The sequence below is a fragment of the Nestor notabilis genome, unplaced genomic scaffold (genome assembly GCF_000696875.1).
Source record: "Nestor notabilis isolate BGI_N333 unplaced genomic scaffold, ASM69687v1 scaffold4445, whole genome shotgun sequence".
NCBI lineage: Eukaryota > Metazoa > Chordata > Aves > Psittaciformes > Psittacidae > Nestor > Nestor notabilis.
In genome coordinates this window covers 74,456-94,817 of record NW_009930518.1, presented here as the reverse complement: position 1 = coordinate 94,817, position 20,362 = coordinate 74,456, and the positions used below count along the sequence as shown (strand labels likewise).

The 20,362-nt window shown below is 37.8% G+C and overlaps 1 protein-coding gene across 1 annotated transcript in view; it reads left to right on the top strand.

Moving 5' to 3' along the window:
• Positions 1-17,897, top strand: part of LOC104406451 (sorting nexin-29-like) — a gene marked incomplete at its 3' end in the record, with an annotated part of 50,915 nt that extends 33,018 nt beyond the window's left edge. Inside the window, exon 7 of the mRNA XM_010015422.1 lies at positions 17,758-17,897. Coding sequence (XP_010013724.1) covers positions 17,758-17,897 — 140 coding nt within the window. The remainder of the gene's footprint in view (positions 1-17,757) is intronic.
• Positions 17,898-20,362: the final 2,465 nt, after the last annotated feature.

Below are 20,362 nucleotides of genomic sequence, written 5' to 3'. Positions count from 1 at the left end.
GTGAATGTGGAGATTGTCAGTGTTTAAAGGTAGTAACTCTGATCTTATTTCAGATGATCTTTCCATGTATTCTATAAACATGAGTAGGTAAACTTGGTGCATTTGATACAAAATAAGTACTAATGCACATAATCTGGATTAGATTATGTGCATCAACACATACATAGAATAAATATGTATGTGTGTGAGATTGTGTGTGTGTATATATATAGAGAGAGGTCATTATTTGCCTAGAAAGGTTGGACCAGGTGATCCTTGAGGTCACATCCAACCTGGGATTCTGTGATTCTATATGGAATTTATCAATAAAACCTGTAGGTCTGTTTGCATGACATAAAGTCCAGAGCTGATGTTCATTGCCTATATCCTAGTAAATGAAAGTACTTATGAGAGCTTTCCTGACTTTTCAGCCAATGCATTTTTCATTTCATTTTTAGTGGATAGTTTTGTAATAGAAACAATATATTGTTTTTTTCTTTGCTACATAACTAATTCTCCTTTTTTTGAAGTGATGGAGTATCAGCCACTTCAATATATTACAAAAGCCTTCTTTTAAGCTTTCTTTGATAGTCTTTCATCCTTAATTGCTTCAAATACAATTGGTGCATACAAAATTTTCAGTTAAGCAACTCATTAAAAAATTTGCATCGCTTATTCTTTCAGTGCTAAAGCTTTGGGCCAGAATTCTACCTTAATCATGCATAAAACCACAATTGCTTTCTGCCATATCAGATCTAAGAAAAAGTACTTTTTCTTTACAGTTAGAAGTGGGTGACATCCATCACACTCCTGAAAGGCTCCTATGATCAGCCACAAGACAGTGGTTTAACTGGAATTATGCTTAGTGGTTACACTTCTGGCTACCTGCTGTAAATAGCATGTAAGTGGGGCTTTCACATTTGCAAGAGCTTACTTCAGTTTATCACTCAAGATTTTATTTCCGTAGCACATTATGTAGGCATATTTTTGTCCTTTCAGTGGTGCTGTTTTCTGTACTGTGTCATAGCTGTACATGTTGCATTTAAGAACATTGCGTGGTTTTGTGTAGTATGGTGGATCATGCTTCAGGAACAATTACCCTATAGATCCAGCAGGTATGGAATCACAGACTAGTTTGGATTAGAAGGGACCTTAAAACTCATCCAGTCCCAACCCCCTGCCATGGGCGGGGACACCTTCCACTAGAGCAGGTTGTAGCTCTTTGGAACACATTATATTGAGTGACTGACTGTGTTGGATGGATCTAACGCGGTAATCCCCGATCACCTGGCGTGGGGATGCATGATGGGGAGCCAGCAAGGCCACTCACTCCTCCTGGCTCAGGCTGACCCCTTGCATCAGGACGAATGTGCACGGGAAAAGGAAGCCAGCAGGGCCACTCCTCAGGATGCCCGCTGACCCCTGTGTCGGGATGAGTTGGCACTTTCAGGGGTATAAAAGGCCCGGGGTTTGAGAAAGATCCTGAGAGAAGAAGAGAGGGAGAGAAGAGAAGAGTAGAGGAGGAGAGGGAGACGGATCCAACTACCTTTATGGCCGACATTACCTCCGCAGGGACACCCGCCAAGTAGTGCCTGCCACCCTGTTTGCTCTCAGTGCACCTCGGAGCTGGCCTCCTGGTCATTGAACAAATGTGTAGGTTGGTAAGAACTGTGCCTAATCTGTTCTTTGGTAGCCTTTAGGTCTCTCTCTCTCTGGCTTGGGATATTCTCTGGGGTTTACATCTGTTTTAGAGTTTGTAATAAACTTTCTAGTGGTTTTGGGGTGTACATGTGTGGCTTAATTTCCTTCTCCACCCGGAATCCTTCGATCCCTGGAACACTGGCTGTCCCTCCTTTCCATGGCAGAGCAAGTTGAAGTAACTGGAAGGCTTAAAAATTTGTTGTAAAATTAATTAAATCATACGGGAATGTCTGTCTTGGAATTCTGTAGGATGATGGATATGTGCATGATGTTACACTTGCAAATCCTGGGTAACAAGCATTAGAAGATAGTGTCAGTGCTGCTTTTTTCAATATTGCTGTTTTAACTTCAGTGACTGCCAAAGCATGTTTCCTTTTAGGTGTATTGTTAGATTGCACTAGATATTTTTTTTTCTCGTTGATATTGGTTGTACTGTTTTTAATAGAATTGCAGCTGTCTTCTCATTTCTAAATTAATCAATACAATCTTAAATCACTGCCTAAAGAGGCATTTCAGTAGCTGAACTCTGCTAACAGAGCTATCCCTATGGAGGTTGTCTATGATTCTATGTCAATCTATGTTTTTTATATCCTTTACGAATCTTCAGTGTTACTAGATGCCCAACTAACATATTGGTAAAACATAGTCCTCCATGCGCAAATGGCTAAACCCCACTATTTTACAGCTTTTGGGAAATGGTGGTGTGTGCTTTTTATATCCTTCAGGTGTGGATGGACCTGAATGATGTTATTAATTGCCTATGTTCAATACACTGCATTTGGTACTATAAAGCTAATGAAGGTGATATGCTTACTCTAAATGTTAGTGGCATTGAAAAAGGGTTTTGCTGTAATTGATGCCTCCCTTGATACCAGCACTACATGTAGTGCTCAGTTACACATCTCAGATTTAGGGAACCTCCAAACCGCAAGAGGACACCATGTTCTATGGAATGACCTAGAACTGCTACAGCAGTCACAGAATACTTTCCACTTTTTTGCTGTGCAAAATACTGGAGCTCTGAGGAGGGAACTTGACTAGCACAGAGTAATACAGAAAAAAACCTGAGAACTATTAATTTTCATGCTTAATTTTCCTACTTACTGCAATATAAACCAGGGAGATCACGTTCAAATGCAAAGCTGCAGAATTTTTTGACACTGGGAAAATTTGCCTTTGAGGCTGGTGACCTTATTTTCAGTGTATCAGTTTAAACGTTTGAACTAATGAAAGCAATGAAAAGAATAATTTGATTTATAAATGTTGCTTTGAATTGTCAGAATAGATAATGTAACTACTGAAGGAAAATGTATTAATAATGTTTGCAAGGCTCCATGTATTAGGTTTCATATATACTAGTCCCCATGGCATATATTTTTTACTAATGATCTTTCAGTGCTGGTAGCAAATAATTGTCAAAATCTTTATAAGCAGTCCTTGTGAGAATAAGTAGTTTTCCATTAGCTTACCAATGTTTTGTTTGAGTGAAAACAAGAAACATACTTGTTTTCTTTTGTGTGTGTAAGAGATGTGTCATATGCTCATCGTGTATATTTGTACTTTGTTTTTAAACTGCAGATCATTTTATTTAAAACTGTGGTTTTAACACTTGAACTGTTTGGTTTTGTAATTTTAAACATGCTCCCCATGTATCAGCCTGGTTTGTGATTTGCTAATTATTTCATATGCAGGTGTATACACTAAGACTTGTAATTTCAAACTATGCTTGTCTTGCATGAAAAAGATTTTTGCCTTTTAGCAAGCCTTCAGGTGCTTTGGATCTCTTGAATACGTAAGTTCTTTTCACAGTCTTTGTAACTACTGCTTTCCTGTCATGCTTCTAACATCCAGAGGACTGGTTGATGTCTCACTTCTTGAAATGTTGCTTTCAGAATAATGGTTGAGTAATAATACAAGAGCATTTACTGCACCTCTTTTTCTAATTTTTTTAATATTCCAGTGTCCTTAAAACCTCAGTTGCTACTTCTGCATTGGGCAGATCATAACACTTAAAGAATGGATTTTAGTAACTGAGTAAACATCTAATCAAGTATCCTCCTGCAAGGGTATCATCCCAATAGAGGACATATCAAAATAGAAATGGTTCTTTGCTTCCACTGAAGATGTGGATTCAGTGATTGTGTAAGTGTGTAGAAATTAAATAAGGTAGCTTTCCACTGAGTGCTGACTTGACTGCGTGATATCCTTTGATTTCCTTTAAAACATCAGATACCCTGTATGGAAAGAATACGCAGCACTTTTCTGAGATTAGAAGAGAATGACTTTGGTTTGACTCCTCAACTGCCTAGGAGGAACAGCACAGAAATCTAAACTAAGTTTTCTGTCTAGGAGAAAATACTGAGAGCAGCATCATTCATCATTTTTAGCCTATGCAACTGAAGTCTGTGAGCTGTTTCTCCAGCCATAGTTTCTTTCGTGCCCAAATGTTAGATAAATAAATGTCTCTCTTGCCTATCAGCAACTAAGCTGAAGATCAATTTTAGATTATTTTGGGTATGTTATTATTTTAAAAGTTTGTAAATGTGTGTGTATCTTAAAAGATAGCTATTTGTATACACATATATACACGTGTACACATATGACAACATCAAAGATGGCATTTAGGAGATACATGAAGTTGGCTTCTGGAAAGTATCTTGTGATTGTGCAAGTTCTGCTCACCAGGGACTTTCTCCCATTCATGTCAGTGGAAATCTTGCCTTGCACTAAGAGGGCATTCCACTTTTTATGGTGTTATTTCCTGAGAGCATAACTTCTTTTTTATTACTGTCCAGTCTGTTCAGCTGTGGCTTAAGATAGGGAAGAGTTTAAGATGGTCTGCAGGTTAACTATGTTAGGGTTAATAGGTATAGAAGGTAAAGATCTTATTGCAAAGAAACAGAGTATAGCTTGTGTCTTATGCTTATAATCGTAGAATCATAGAATACTTAGAGTTGGAAAGGACCTTAAGATCATCTAGTTCCAACCCCCCTGCCATGAGCAGGGACACCACACACTAAACTATGTCGCCCAAGGCTCTGTCCAGCCTGGCCTTGAACACCTCCAGGGTTGGAGCGTTCACAACTTCCTTGGGCAACCCATTCCAGTGCCTCACCACCTTCACTGTGAAGAACTTCTTCCTTATATCTAACCTAAAGTTCCCCTGTTTAAGTTTAAAGCCATTCCCCCTTGTCCTACCACTAGAGTCCCTAATGAAGGGTCCCTCCCCAGCATCCTTGTAGGCCCCCTTCAGACATTGGAAGGCTGCTATAAGGGCTCCAGGCAGTCTTCTCTTTTTCAGGCTGAACAGCCTCAACTTTCTCAGCCTGTCTTCATACAGGAGGTGCTCCAGTCCTCTTATCATCCTCGTGGCTCTCCTCTGGACTTGCTCCAACAGCTCCATGTCCTTTTTATGTTGAGGACAGCAGAACTGGACACAATACTCCAAGTGCGGTCTCACAAGAGCAGAGTAGAGGGGCAGAATCACCTCCTTTGAGCTGCTGGTAATGCTCCTTTTGGTACAGCCCAGGATACGGTTGGGTTCTGGGCTGCAAGCGCAAATTGCCTGCTCCTGTCGAGTTTCTCATCAACCACCACCCCCACGTGCTTCTCCGCAGGGCTGCTCTGAATCTCTTCTGTAGCCCAGCCTGTAGCTGGGCAGAGACACAGCTTACACATGCTTACTGTTTCTTAGAAGTTTACCAAGTAAAGAGTTGTCTAGGTCTGTGTGCCTCTGTATATATGTGAAGTCATTTGAAGCCAATCAAATTAGAGTTTGAATGTTAGTGGTTCTGCTGTGAAGTGTTTCGTATAATGCTGTTGATGTGTCACCTGTTATGTATTTCCTTATGTAAGGGTCGCCATTTTGGGCGATCGAGACTTGCCTATTCGGCGAGAAGCACCCTTTTAAAGCTGCTTTTTAGGCAGATGATGGACGTACTGAACTTTCCCCTTGGCAAGAGGAGGGAGGAGCATGAGAGGAATAAGGTGTTTTAAACAGCTCCTCCCCTCCTGCCATCCCCTTTCAGCTCCTTCGGGAACCATTTTGGGTTAGGGACAGAAATCACCAAACCAGTGCATTTCGATGAAGATTCCAGTTCTGGATCCTCTGCTTCCTCTTTTTCTCTTCGTTTTCTACTGCCTCTGTGACATTAAGTGCTCATGGATCTGCAGGTATCTAAGATACAGTTCTGGTGTTTAAGATTTCTTGTTATATTTTGTGCATGTATTTTTCTGTGGGAAAGGGGGGTTGTAGCTGCACTGTGTTGGGCTGAGGAGGGAGATTTGGTTTGGTAAGATAGCTGTTTTGGGGGGAAAAACAACCCACATATTTTGCTAATATTTTTCAGAAAGTGTGATGCTACCTACTTTTCTTTGAAGGTTAGTGACATATTCAGTAGAGCTGGTTTTGCCTCCTCAAGGAAAGACCTGTGTGTTTGCCATAATCAGTCGCGTTTACGACACAGAATAGGAATTCAAACTTCAGTGTTTGTTGTCCCGTGCTCACTGCCTTGCCCAGTGCGTTGTATAGTGTGTATATACATACGGCAGCACAGTGTGTATTTTGCTGTTGTAATCCAGTGCAACTGTGAGATGCTGTTGACTCAGAGGTGGGCATTCAGGCCTGCAGAAACGAGGACTGAAACTTCCTCCAGCTTTCACATCTGGAGAAGGGCCCGTGTTCTTACTTTTTCCAACTTCACTGCTATTCCAGTAAATATCTGTTGTAAAATGGAGTGTTTAGGATTGCTAAAAGAATCGCCATCAGAGATATTAATAAAAGCGATTTTAATAGAAATCTGTATCTTGGGACCACTATTTATAGGGTGGTAAGATGATTGGCTTTAGTCAGTGTAAATTTTCATCCTGGCACCCTATCTTTGTCAGGGAATGACTGACCATCCCAAAAGAACTCCGGATATGATGAGGGAGTATCTGACCTTCCTGATATCAGTGTGGCCCATCCCGCCTTTGTTAGTCAATTAGAATTAATGGTAAGGGGACACCCAGCCACCCAACTACTTGCGTCAGTGCAAAGGCTGGGGCATAACAGGAATCGCTGGGGAAGCCTATGGGTCCGGGAAGAGGGGGGGAGGCACCACCACAATATCCTAGACCGTCATGTTAATAAGAGCACTACCAGTAATTCTAGACTGACATGGAAAACCATATTGATGGTTTAAAGAAATTATTTCACAAGTTCCATGTATATGTCCAGTGTATGTTTTTATTGTTAGGATTGCAAATGGGTTTGTAATAGCTAATGTACTGGCAGTGCTTGAAACACATATTTTAAAATAGGAAGTGTAACAATTCCCGTTTTACTAGTACATAGAGAATAACAGAAGACATATGGAATGCTTGAAAGATGATTCAGAATCTTAGGAAAGAAAATTATTTCAGGTTAGGCTTGGGTCTTTTTGTGTCCTGATTCAGCAAAGTGCTTCAGGACATCCTAAAATTTAAGAATGTGTTTGGTCTAGTGGTAGGACAAGGGGTAGTGGCTTTAAACTTAAACAGGGGAACTTTAGGTTAGATATAAGGAAGAAGTTCTTCACAGTGAAGGTGGTGAGGCACTGGAATAGGTTGCCCAAGGAAGTTGTGAATGCTCCAACCCTGGAGGTGTTCAAGGCCAGGCTGGACAGAGCCTTGGGTGACATAGTTTAGTGTGTGGTGTCCCTGCTCATGGCAGGGGGTTGGAACTAGATGATCTTAAGGTCCTTTCCAACCCTAACTATTCTATGATTCTATGACTTGCATTGAAATCGGAAGTAGAGATATGTGTGCTTTTGTACTTTATGGGCTTTAGTAGCTCATAGGAACTATCCTTCATCAGATTAGTTTGTCAAAGTCATACTGTCATAGGGAGCTGTGACTTAAAAAGCAGAGGAGAAAGCAAAACTTCTAGCTGATGCCTTTGGGGCACTGTGCTAAATAATATTTCTTAGTACTAAGCTTTGATATCCTATGTCTTCACGTAGAGTTTTAGAAAATTAAGACTGATGTTTCAGAATTAGAATACATTTATTAAAGGAGAAAAGCTTTAGAAATATAAATCCTTGAGTTATATATTGCCAATTTGAAGTTAAGGATTGCTTTCATTAATGCTTACTTAATTTGATTTTTGTATGATGTAAAATAGATGCTTAAATTCTTTATTATTCTTGCTTTCCAAAGCAAGTAGATTTTAATTTTCAACCCCCTTAGTGGACTTAACTGGTACATTGAGTTATTTTCATATGCTGCTTTGCCTTGTGGGTTTTTGCAAAAACTGTAGCTAATAAAAATTTGACAGACATGCTTGTGTTGTAGGATGGTTAAAAAGAAAAGAAAGGGATCCATTTCTATTGTCTTCAAATCAGGAAAGGAACTCAATATTATCTTTATAGCCATATGTGTTAATTCTGTAATACTGTTTTTATGGCGTGCTAAAGCCATAAAAGAAACTGTGTTCTTTAAGGTCACTGTGTTACTTTATAACTGGAAGGTTAAATTCTCAAAGAAGAATGAGCTTTCAATAAGCCATTGAGATTAAATTATTACAATCTAGATTTCAGATATGTAACTTAATTGAAGTATTGTACAGATAGAAATAAGAACAATTTCATGCTTGGCATAACTGTTCTGATTTCTAGTCACAGCACACCTCTTTCCTGACACTGCCACCTGCACACTAAGGGTGACTACAGAGTATTTCTGATCTGGAATCCAGATCCTCTGGGTTTTCTCCTGGAAAAGACTGCAGTTGATCCTTTATGTATACAGCACTTGGGCAAGAGCATTCAGTTCTTCATTTTCATTTATTTGTTGGATCACTAAGACAAGGGAAGTAAGTCAGTGGGAAATGAATGGCTTTTATATGACGAATACTTTATAGAAATTCTTCCAGTTCTGTGGTATGGAAAGTTTGGGTTATCTGAAATCCAGTATGAAGGTGGAAGCTAGCACAGTGCACAGTGCTGTGTTTCATTTCTCGGTGATTTAATTTAAAGGATAAGCAATTTGCCAACTCACACTTACCCATCTCTTTGAGAATGTCTCACTGAATTAATGTGTCCATTTGGTGCTCAAGTGTAGCATTTCATGAAAATTGTGAATTGAGTCTTTCTGGGGTTTTTTTTCAAGTTACAAATATTTGCTGTTAATTCCTGTTGAATTTTAAGAATAAGGAACACAGACTATTGAGGGTCTACAAAATACATTTTTTCCTGTCAAGAGGTGTTTTTATTTTTTGCTGTCTTTTAATCTTGTACCTAAAGAAAAGCAATTTATTCTAACAAACTATTCAAGAAAGGGCCCACAGAAACAGTTGAGGTGCTGTTGCCGTACATTATGACGTTCTAGGGGGAAAGTAATATGATTTACATGCTGCTTGGACAACTGCTATATAAAAAGACTGCAGTTTTATACCAACTCATGCACCATTTGGGTATTCTGGTAGCCTCCTGGTATGAAATGAAAATATAAAAATAATCTTAAAAATATATTTCTTACTGTGATGCCGATGCTGCATTATCAAATTACTTAGATTCATAAATTTCTTTTCATAGAGAACTCTGACATTGAAATTTTACATTTTTATGTCTTTCTGTATGTATAAAAATGCTTGATTTTTACACACAGCCTCAATGTATTGTTTTATAAATATTGGTAAATTCTCATCTTACTTGCTCTACAGTTTTGAGGGCAATTGCTGGTACTAAACATCGATGAATACTTTAGATCTTGTGAAATGCTAGAGACACTTCCTGCATGAAAAATATGGTTTTCTTTCGTGTACCATGTAAATATCTTTACATGAAGGTACTACAAATAACGGGTGCTTGACATCAATATTCCTCATTAATTCAGTTCTTATTTTAGCAAACAGGATTGTCCTATCAGAGTGTATCTAAATAACATTTCTATTCAAGGAGTGTCCACTTTTCTGAGTGAAGCTTAAAGACTGTTTTGTATCCTACTGCTGTTGGGCAGTTGGTAAACTGCTGTATTGATGAATTTTTCCATTGGTTGGTTTTGGGGGTTTGGTTGTTTTTTTGGTGGTGTTATTTTGTTGTTTTGGATCCCCCCCCCCCCCTCTTATGTTGTTTTTTTGGACCCCCCCCCCCCCGTCATAGTTTTACTTTCTAGAGTTAAAACATTGCAAATAAACATATATGGGATACTGTTGGCCCACAAGTGCAGTCAGTAGCCAGAAACTAGCAGGTTCTTGCAGATCTCCTGTGGCTTTCTTGGGTGCTGCTGATTCCCAGCAGGCTAAGCAGGACTGCTGCCATCAGAGCCATGTCTGTCAGGGAAGAGGGTGTCTGAGAGAGTAGTGTCTGGGTCATTGTGTAGCTCTCTTAGCCATTCTCTTCTAGCACATCTGGGGCACTCTGCAGCCATCATATGCTCTTAGCATCCCTGCTCCTGCCTTGCTGGAACCATCCAACAAGAGAGAAATGGCAGAAGTTCTGCTTGAGGGTTTTTATGGGAAAAGGGAAGTATTTGCTGAAATGTGGTAGAGAAACAAGTAATTTTAATTATAAATTGTTAATCATTATATACAGTTAATACTGAACTTTGTGGGGAATTTTGAAGCAATTTATTTCACTTTGCAGAGGCTAGAAGAGAAATTGTAGTTTTTCACTAACCTGTTCATGGGTTTGGCTCTTTGCTGTGTTGGTGGGGTTGTTTTGGGGGTTTTTAATTAATGATTTTATTTTTAAGGGAAGGCATCACACTAAGCTTGTATATATAAGCTTGTATATGGTAAGCACTGCATGTACCATGTTTCTAAAGGGGTTTAGGGTTGGGGTTTTGCTCTTGTAAATTTAAAGTCTGTCTTTATTGGTCTTCAGGGCACTTTCAAAACTGATAAAGAAATTAAGAAAGAAAACTGCAGTGTTGGGGGAAAGCACTGAACTGAGACACATTTTAACAATTCTTGTTGATAGTTACTGCTGTAATATAGGCTAGTGAAAAAAATGGATCTTGATTTCATGAACTATTGTAGTTTCCAGAATCTCCTGAATAAAAATGCAGAGTACAGTGATAGTACTTGTCTGAGCAGAAAACAGGAATAAACCATCACTGTTCAATAGCTGAGCAAAAGATAACTCCTCAGGGTCTTGCTATATATAGGCTGCAGTTTTCTGTTGATGTTTGTTAATGAACAGTTTATTCCTGACTAGTTGACAAATTGACACATGGGTGGCATTTCTGTCTTTAAATAACAAAATATTTAGATGACGCTGGATTTTATTAACATTACCAATTGAGTTCTCTTTCTAACAGTGGCATACACAGCGCTAAGAAGAGGTTGGTTTTAGTTTTATTCTCAAGCTTTCTTATTTTCTGTTGATATATTTATTCATTTTTAATGCTTTTTCTTAAAAAAAGTTTTGAGAAAGCTTAGCCATTTGGATGGATGATGTTGCTAGCTTGAAAATGCCAGGCATTGTATGAAACATGGCTGGATTCCTGGATTCTTAAAGTGCCTCAGCCAGTTCAGAGAGGTACAAGACACAGTTCGAGATTTATTACATTTTGATAGAGCCTGGGGACTGCACTTCTATGTATCTGTTAACGTGTTCATGCTCTTGACTTGGTTAGAGGATGCTGTGCAGCAATATTGTATTCTAAGAAAGCACAGACAAGTAGCTGGAATGCTGTGGTGTATAAACTACCCTTTTACTCAGAATAAAAGGTAAGACTTTAAGGTTTGAATATAAAACACATGTGAGAGGCTTAGACTGAGCTTGCAGCTCTTGTGGTGGCCTGAGAAGGCTGCACAGCTGCTGAGCCACCATTGCCCAGAGAGGCTGTGGCTGCCCTATCCCTAGTCTAGTGAACGGTGTCCCTCCCTGTGGCAGGAGGTTGGAACTGCGTGAGCTTTAAGTTCCCTTCCAACCCAAACCATTCCGTGATTCTCTGATTTCCTTCCTGAACAGGTAGGCTATGCTGAGCAGCTCAGCACAGTACTGCAGGAGATGCCTGAAGTCTTAAAAAATTAGAAATCCTGATGAAAATGTTGCAGTTGTCCACATAAATTTGGGCTTGACTGAGGGCATTGACAGGACTGTAGCTGACCCTTAGTATGTTTGCTGCTGGGTGATTTTGTAGCAATGTGTTTTTCAGATAACTTTATCTAAAAGCATATCTTACTTTCTGGTATCATTGAAATGAACCATCTCCATAGTTTAGTAGAGAAACACAGAGTAGTAATTACAATTATGGAGTAAATCCTGATTTAAAGAAAGATTTATTTTCAAAACTGGGAATTCCTTGATTCCTTATTTCTGTCTCATCCTCTTAAATTCCTGTTTGTTCCTCTGAACAGTAGATGTACAAAAAAATCTCCCAGTGGTATGGGAAAGGTGGCAGTTTCATGTATTGTACACCCTTGCTTTGTGGTCTAACGCCAGCCTCATTCTGCCTTACAGAAACTTGCAAATACAAGTAGGATGGAAATTTTAAGCTCATGTAGTTTCAGTAATTTTGAGATTATTTTTGTATAACATGGCAGTATATGGAATATCTGGTATTGGAAACTGTTCCTTCATAAAACTGTTTCATGATGTAGTTACTGAAGGACAGTTGTATTGAATTCATGTTTTATTGTGACCTTTGCAATGGTGTCAGTAAAACTTACTACTTGCTATCTTCTTTTAACCACAAAGCAGTGAGAATGACATTGAATGTTTCGTTAGCTCCTAGTCCTGCTTCTGATTTCCAGCTTCATTTTGATGTAAACAATTTGGTGCCTTGTAAACAGGCAAAACCTGATACAGTAATTTTGCTAAGACTAGAAAATCCTGAGCTTATTTCTGCATTTGCAGGTCCATCTTTGAATAGCGCTCTTGGCCACTTTATTTAGAACAGGTTGCACTGTGTGGTACCAGAGGCTGATACAGCTCTCATTAAATCCTAAAGCCATATTTCTTTTTATTTCAATTGAGTTGAACTGAGCCGTGAGCTGTTTCTGGTTTTGTGTTTTCCTTTTTTCCCCAGCACTAACAAGAAGAGGTTAGTGGAAGGATAAATAATGGTTAGAACATCAGCAGCAGTGCATTTTACGTTGATTTCAACAGCACCAAACCCAGAATATAAAAGTTTTATCTGCCTCTAAGTCCTGGCAGGTAACCATGGCAATCATACAATTGCCAACAGCTCATGGAAAATACTTGAAACTTCTAAAGTGAGCTGTCCCATTAATAATAAAGAACATCAGCGTTTTGCCATCTGTTACATGCTAACAGTGTATATGAAAGACCAGCAGTTGTGTAAAACAGTTTCAACTGCAAGTTGGAATGAATTTGGCTTGTAATGAAAACCTGGAAACCAGCGTAACATAAAATGTGGTACATTGGACTCTGCTTTTTAGTTTATAGCTTCACATAATCGTCTAATATCTGCTAAGGGTCTCTGTGATTTCCATTATGTATTCTCATTTTTAGATTTGCAATGTGATATATGCATTTTATTTTGGTCAGATTCTCGGTCAAAAAAAAAAAGAAGTAATAAAATATTTTGGGAGACATTCAGATTAAAAAGCTTTTCCCAGATGTCTTTTGCTGCTCCTGCAAGCTGTAGCAGTTTTACCTGTTAACTGAAATTTTGTAATCAAAAGTACATGCTCAGGAACTGTGGTCAGGAAATAAGTTTGTGCAGAAAGAGGAGTAGCTTTATTTACAGAACATGTGTTTACAAATTGAAGGTGAATGCTGGTATGTTCTGTCTCAGTTAACAATTTGTGTGCAATATAAGCTTACTCTGCATAACTTGGTGGTAAATGTGGCCAAGATGCACTACAGATGTATGTTGGAGTCTGCCCATGTTTTTTCTATTCCTGGATCCCACTGTATATAGTACCTTTCTTTTAACAAGCGAAGAGAGTTTCTTAATCAGTTCGGAAGGGCAGTGGATTATCGTTCTAGGCGGTGTATCCCTGCATGCACTAGTTCCTTTTCTATGCATGGAATGCTTTCATGGGTGGTTGATGAGGTGGTGCTGAATGTGTGAGGCTTTTTGGTCACATTGGAGCTCCTTTTCAAGTACAGTCAGGTAATTTCAGCATCCTTACAAACAGCAGTAGTAGCTGTCCAGAAATAATCTCTCCCACTGAGGACATATGGCAGCAAAGAGTTCATCTTTTGAACTGAAATCTCCAATCTTGAAAGCAGAGCTCCTGCCTTCTTGGAATACTCTTTTGCCCCCTCTAGTGCCATAGGATCAGGGATTAGGTTTATCATGAATACAGTAGGAGGTATTTTATAAATAATAGTTCAATTTCTTCAAGTTTGGGGATCATTAATCTATCACTGGAGCAAGTTAGAAGAACTGAAAGGACCGGTTAGCCTCACTTTTTGGTTTTAAAGTTAGTAAGATTGTAGCCAATTGTTCATACACCTTCATGGAAGGATTTGTAGAAACAGAATCTAGGGCTAGTCTCAGGAAAATGCCTAAAAACATGTGCTCCCAAATTGGTTATGGAAGGATCTAGTATGTTCTATATAAAAATGGAAAAAAAAACCTAATATAGAACAGTCTTGAGTTTTGTGTAATAATTTCAAATATATATAATTTTTATCCTATGAACAGCTACAGCTCTTGAAAGTATAGGAACCTAATATGTATAATACTGGTTTTAGGGCCAGTTTTGGTGTGTGCTTCTGGGAAAAACAAAATGTAAGGGTTTTTTTGCAAAAGGATATGTACTTGTAATTCTAGCAAAATTATTTTGTCCCCAGAGTACATTCATGTCAAGCATACATAAGTCTGCATACTGAATCTTAGGGGAAGATCTTTGCTGTTCCCTGTATGAATAGATATGCAAGTACAGATTTGTATTGACAGATACAGTCTCATATGTCCTAAAAGCATATTTAGTTTTTTTCACTGATACAAATCTAAATCAAAATCTTTCCCTTTACTTTTTGCTTGTAAATAAAAATGCTGTTAAGGAGTTGAAATATAAAACACTAACTAGATTTCAGTTGTAGATAATTGGGTGTAATGAAAAGAGGGTACTGGTTACCTTTTTATAATGCGAGACTGAAAAAAACAACCTGTCCAGCCTTTGAAACAGTTGTGGTTTTCTATTACCAATTATTCTAGTCACTATTTTGTGACAAAATCTCTTCATTACTGCAACAACTTGTCAGTAACAACTGTGTGGTAAAATAATTCCTCTGAGTAGCCAACCTGCTGCTGCAAAATGCATGTTTAATGGTAAAGTATAGACCTCGAGCTGAGTCATTTTGCCCTTGGGTCACATTACTTCTGGTAAGGACAGTGGGCCTCTGTACCTGGTACAGAACCTCATGGTAGATTGCATAGTGTTTGGTTTGGAGATTAACTTTCCGTCAGGCTAAAAGAGCATTTTTGATTGTTTTCAGGTCAGATTTAATTTCTGAGATTTTCTGTATTTTGCTTGAAAAACTGGCAGAAAAAATAGCTATATTATAAGAACCAGTTAGATCAGCTTTAAACAGCAAAAATGCATTCCCTAAGCATGTTGTGTCTTAATTAGAAAACTCTGTGCTGTTATTAATCTGTAGTTAATGGGATTCTTTACAGTAACATAGGGGATAGAAAGTACGAACACAGGAGCATTTTGCTTCTGTATTTATAACGAAGTGGTCCTGCCAGTGAAAGAAGTTGTATTTATTTAAATACATATGCAGTACGGGAGTTGTACTAAAAGAATGCAGCTTCTGCTGAAGAGCATATTTCAACATAATTGAAACAGTTTCACTGCAAATACTGCTGTTGAGGGTTTGTGACCAAAAACACCTTTAAGAACTGAAAAAGTGCTAATGCATGCGGTAGTCTAAAAACCGGGATTTTCTTGGGGACTTGAAAGTGTAATTGGTGGAAATGATGGAAGTAGAATCAAGGATGTGTAGTGGGGGTGGGGCCAGTTCTTTGGAGTGGCTCAAAGCTGAACCCATGTCTGCCCTGGGAGGAGGCTTGTAGACCAAAGCAGTGCTCCTCCTGCCTCCATGATACACCATCAAGTAAGAAGAGGAGAGGATTACTCCAGAACTGAGATGGTCTCATGTGCCAAACATCGCAGCTACTCATGTGGTCAAAGCTTTTGGAACCAAAGCTGTTCCACAGACCTTTTTTCTTCCTCTGCGAGCCCTCCTGCATTCCACACTTTCTTATCTTCTGCCTTACACCACTGGTGGTAACAAATCAGTGTCCCTACCAATGTGATCGTGTGATACTTTAAATCCTTTGAGTAAAAGATGGGAAGACAAGTTCCTTGAGCTAGGTAAGAATCCAGTAAGAACAAAAACCTTAGTGAGAAGAGGAAAAATAATAATGAATAATGAAATTAGTTAATTAATATTGCAGTACACATTTATTGTTAGGATTCTATTTTATTCTAATATTATGTGTCACCACCTATTAAAATTTCTCCCAACAGCTTGTGTAGACTTCTGTTCCACACATTTGTCCAAACCTTGTCAATGCAGTGGGGCATAGAGCAAGCTGTTGCTCTGTTCCATGTGAGTAGTAACTCAGCTGTGGAGTACTCGGTGACAGAGTGGATGAAGTGCCAACAATGCAGCTTTGGCTTTTAATAAAGCACCAGTTTCCAAGAGTTTTCAGACTTCATTTCTTCATTTCTTAGTAAATCAGCTAACACTAGAATCACTTCCTACACAATTTGTGGATGTTGCTGAAAAACAATGTGACTGTTATAAAAGAAATAGCAAACAATATAAAATGTAGAGGTTTTTTATTTTCACACTGATCTTGATTGTTATATGTATTAATATTAAACTGGAATGTGAAACAGGGCTGAACATCTGTGTCAGTTCATATCTATAAAACAAACAAAATGAACATAGATTTTGGAATTTTGTGAACTCAGACATCACAAGAGCTAAGTTAGTTCTTGCCGAAGTTTTTGAAGCCTGTGAGTGTCTTCAGCAATTATAAATGTTACAGTAATTACATGTTATTAAGTGATCACATGCAAATAAAAGACAAGCAGAATAGACTTCCTTAAATCATAAAAAATGAGGCTGTTTTGAGTATGCAGGATTAGTTGCCAATATTTACAAATGTGCTTTCATATTGGTTGGAGGTTTTTTGTTTCTTTGTTTTTTAATTCTATGAATTTAAATTACTTCTTTAAGAAATGTCGTCCACAGTCTTTGCTCATTTTCTTATGTCTCCTAAAAATAATGCTGTTCTGGTAACTTTCCTAATGAAAGAGAAGAACTGAACAAAAAGTCAATAAAGGTGGTAGGAACTCTACTGCAGTCCTGAGTTTGAAGGAGCATCCTTACTTTGAGGATAGATTACTCTGTTTTATTTAAGGAAATAATACTCCTCAGATTTTCATCCCGTCAAATGTGTAGACTTTATATTATAGTTCATTGTAATTATGATCTCTCACAGGAAAAGGTGGAAGCTAGCTGTAAGTTACAGGATGCATAGCGTGACACTTTTAATTTTCAAGTCTTTCAGCAGAATGTGGAGTTCATAGAATTATTTTATTTATTAGGGCCAGTATAATATAAAATATAAAGTGCTATAGGAATTTCAGTATAAGATTTTTATGGCAGTTATAATACTATATGAAAACTCAACCACAAAATAATAATTTCTTAACATTATAATGAAAAAGCTGGAGAAATATTAATCCATTCTGGAGTTTGTGTAACCAACATCTGAGAAGTATGAATTACGATGGAATTCGGGAATATGTTGGTATTTCCTCCTGCGAAGAGTAGTAATTCTGGATCTCCAAAAGAATCACATAACTTGTTATACCATTGCCTCTATGCCAGTGTTATGCACTGTCTTGCTAAGAATATAGCATTTCATGGAGAGCTACTATTAGGGAAATAATTCCATAGAAGAGACATTCTTCCAAGGAGAGAATTTGGCATCCTGTCAGAGGATGTTTTTGCAAAAAAGTTTTTATTAGGTTGCATGATTTTCTGTCATCTCTAAGAAGGACAGTCAAGAGGTTTTTTTATGTATTGCCAACATACTTTTATTTGGACTGTTTAGTTGCATTATAGGACTGAAAATCATGTTCTTTGTGCCATTCATATTTCTTTCTATTCTTAGGATGCAAAGTTTGTGGAAGAGCGACGCAAGCAGCTACAAAATTACCTAAGGAATGTAATGAACAAAATTATTCAAACTGTGCCAGAATTCACAGCCAGTCCCAAAAAAGAGACTCTTATTCAGCTGATGCCCTTTTTCATGTAAGTATCTGTGAAGTAGTCAAGAAAATATTAAGCTTTTTCACCACAATTTAAAATACAATGCCAGCATCTCCAAAATGTGTAAAACTATCATTTTAAATAGAAGGCTCCTGTTCAAATGACAAGTGCTTTTGTTGTGTTTAAAGCCATATCTAGTAATTGTTGTTCATATGAATGGTGACTTTGAACAAAAGTCTACAAAAATATCTAAGCTCCTGAAAACTTGAATCCACACATACTTTTCAAACTTTATGTGCTTTTGATTTCTTTTGTCTGTTTCAGGTTTATTTTGCTTTTGTTTTTGTGGGGTTTGTATTTTTGTTTTTAAATTTGTGTTGGGGCTGAGGGTGGAGCACTAATAGGCTACTAGTTACTAGTAGTAACAAAATTAAAAAGTCAAGTTGTTGAAAGCTATCTGTCTGTATTTTGCAATCGGGTGGTGCATGTTCTGATTTCATTAATGTTAATGTTGAATATATCCAGAAATATTTTAACACAGTCATCTGGTAAGAATCTCAAAACAAACCTCTTGATATACAGTCATACGAGGGATATCATCTGTTCAAATCTTTCAGTTTTGCTGCAAACACCATTCTTTACAGTATTTGTAAATCATATTTAGACTTATTTAAGAAATTATATTAATGAAAATCTTCCTGAAAGAGGTATCAATTTATTTCTTTCAGTAATAATTTTTCAGTATAATGATTTTTCAGTACTAGACCTGTATCAATTCTGTCGAGATTGAACACACACTCATAGTAAACCATCATATTACATTTGCTGTCCGCAAGGTTCTGCACAGGGATTATGCATCCATGCCTGTGAATCCATGGGTCAGTTTGCAGATTCAAGACTGATTTAAAATGAATATGTTTCAGTAGATATGTGCATACTTAGCTGTACTGTTTGCATGGACTCGGGCAGAGTTTCAGCTTCCCATGTTCAAACTTTCATTTCAAGCAAGCTATCTTTGTTAGAAAATGTAATAGATAAATGGAAGAATGCCAGGATGGATTTTGTGGCATTCATGTTTGTTCAATTTTTCCTGGATTTGAAAAAGCAAAAATCAATTTGATGAGACGACATGATGATGTAAATGGCAAATTGATGTTTGTAGGTACAGACATCTCAAGAGACTCTGCCTTTTCTCCCTAAGAACCTGTTTTGTAGAATTTCACTACAGGCTGTAAAACAGGCTGTAAAGATTGAAATGGTTTCAAGTACTTCCAGTTGAGAGGCCCATACGTGGCTTTTAGTTAAGTCTTTTAAAGTTGTCCATGTATTTCATTTTGATATTTAAGGGGGGGGGGGGGCAAATACAAAATACATTTACAACTTGATATTCAATTTTTGTTCTCCTGTCCAATGATCTTTTCTTTTAAGCTCATTAAGTATAGCAGTGGGAAGTAGTGAACTGGTAATTTCTTGTCAACTTCATGTCACAACTTGCTGCTTTAACTGCTGTTTAAGGTCCTGTCTTTTCATTGCCTTGGCATAATTGTTTATCCTGAGTTGTACACAGACAAGTGGTAAGGCAGAATAACACCTGTGAGCCAGGGGTAGCTCGGCTTCAGTTTGCTTATCAAAGAAATGTAATTTCAAGCTTTGTGGGGCACAGAATATTTAACGAATGATGATGCTTTCAAGTGTACATTGAATTGCTGTAGTAGTAATTATCATAACCTCAACAGTACAAGTGGTCATAGAGACAGCAACACAACTAATATTAAAATGTGAGAAAAGGAGACAACATTTTCCACCAGAAGCTATTATGTTAGGAAATATGGCGGATATTCGTTAGCAATATTGATGTGAAGCTTTGGCCTGAATTCATGGAAAATGTACTCATGCCAGCAGTTACTGAAATTGTGATACATTATTTAAATGCTTTAACCAAAATTGTTTTAGTTTTGGATTTTCATTTAATTTTGCTTATTGGAATTTCACACATTTTTAAAAAATCTGTCATTAATTCAGCAGCACCGAACAACCGTACTGTGAGATTATAACTATGAGCTAATATGGTACTGATGTGCAAGCAATGATCCTACTTTTCAGGTGGCTTGGTTTTTTTCATCTTAATACACTGTTGTTACTGTATCTTTTTATTCTACTTCGAGAAATGACATTTCAAGAGTAGTTTATTTATACTCTCGTAGCCAGTTTATGTTAAAAGCAGGAAGGGAAGACAAATTTCCTTTTAATCCTCAACCCTAAACAATTAACTTGCTTTCTGATAGATCATTTAATCTCTTTTGTAAGTGTGTAAGTAGAATTTAGATCTCATGGGTTTGTTTATTAAAAAAAAGTGCCAAGTATGAGGACCTGCATAAGAAAAAATGTAAAATCACATCCCATAATGGGTTCTACCGGTGGTGCAAAAGTCAGAATAAACACCATTACCCTGTAGGTAAAATGTTGAAGATACACCCAAACCCCCTCTCCCCCCAAACCAAAAACCA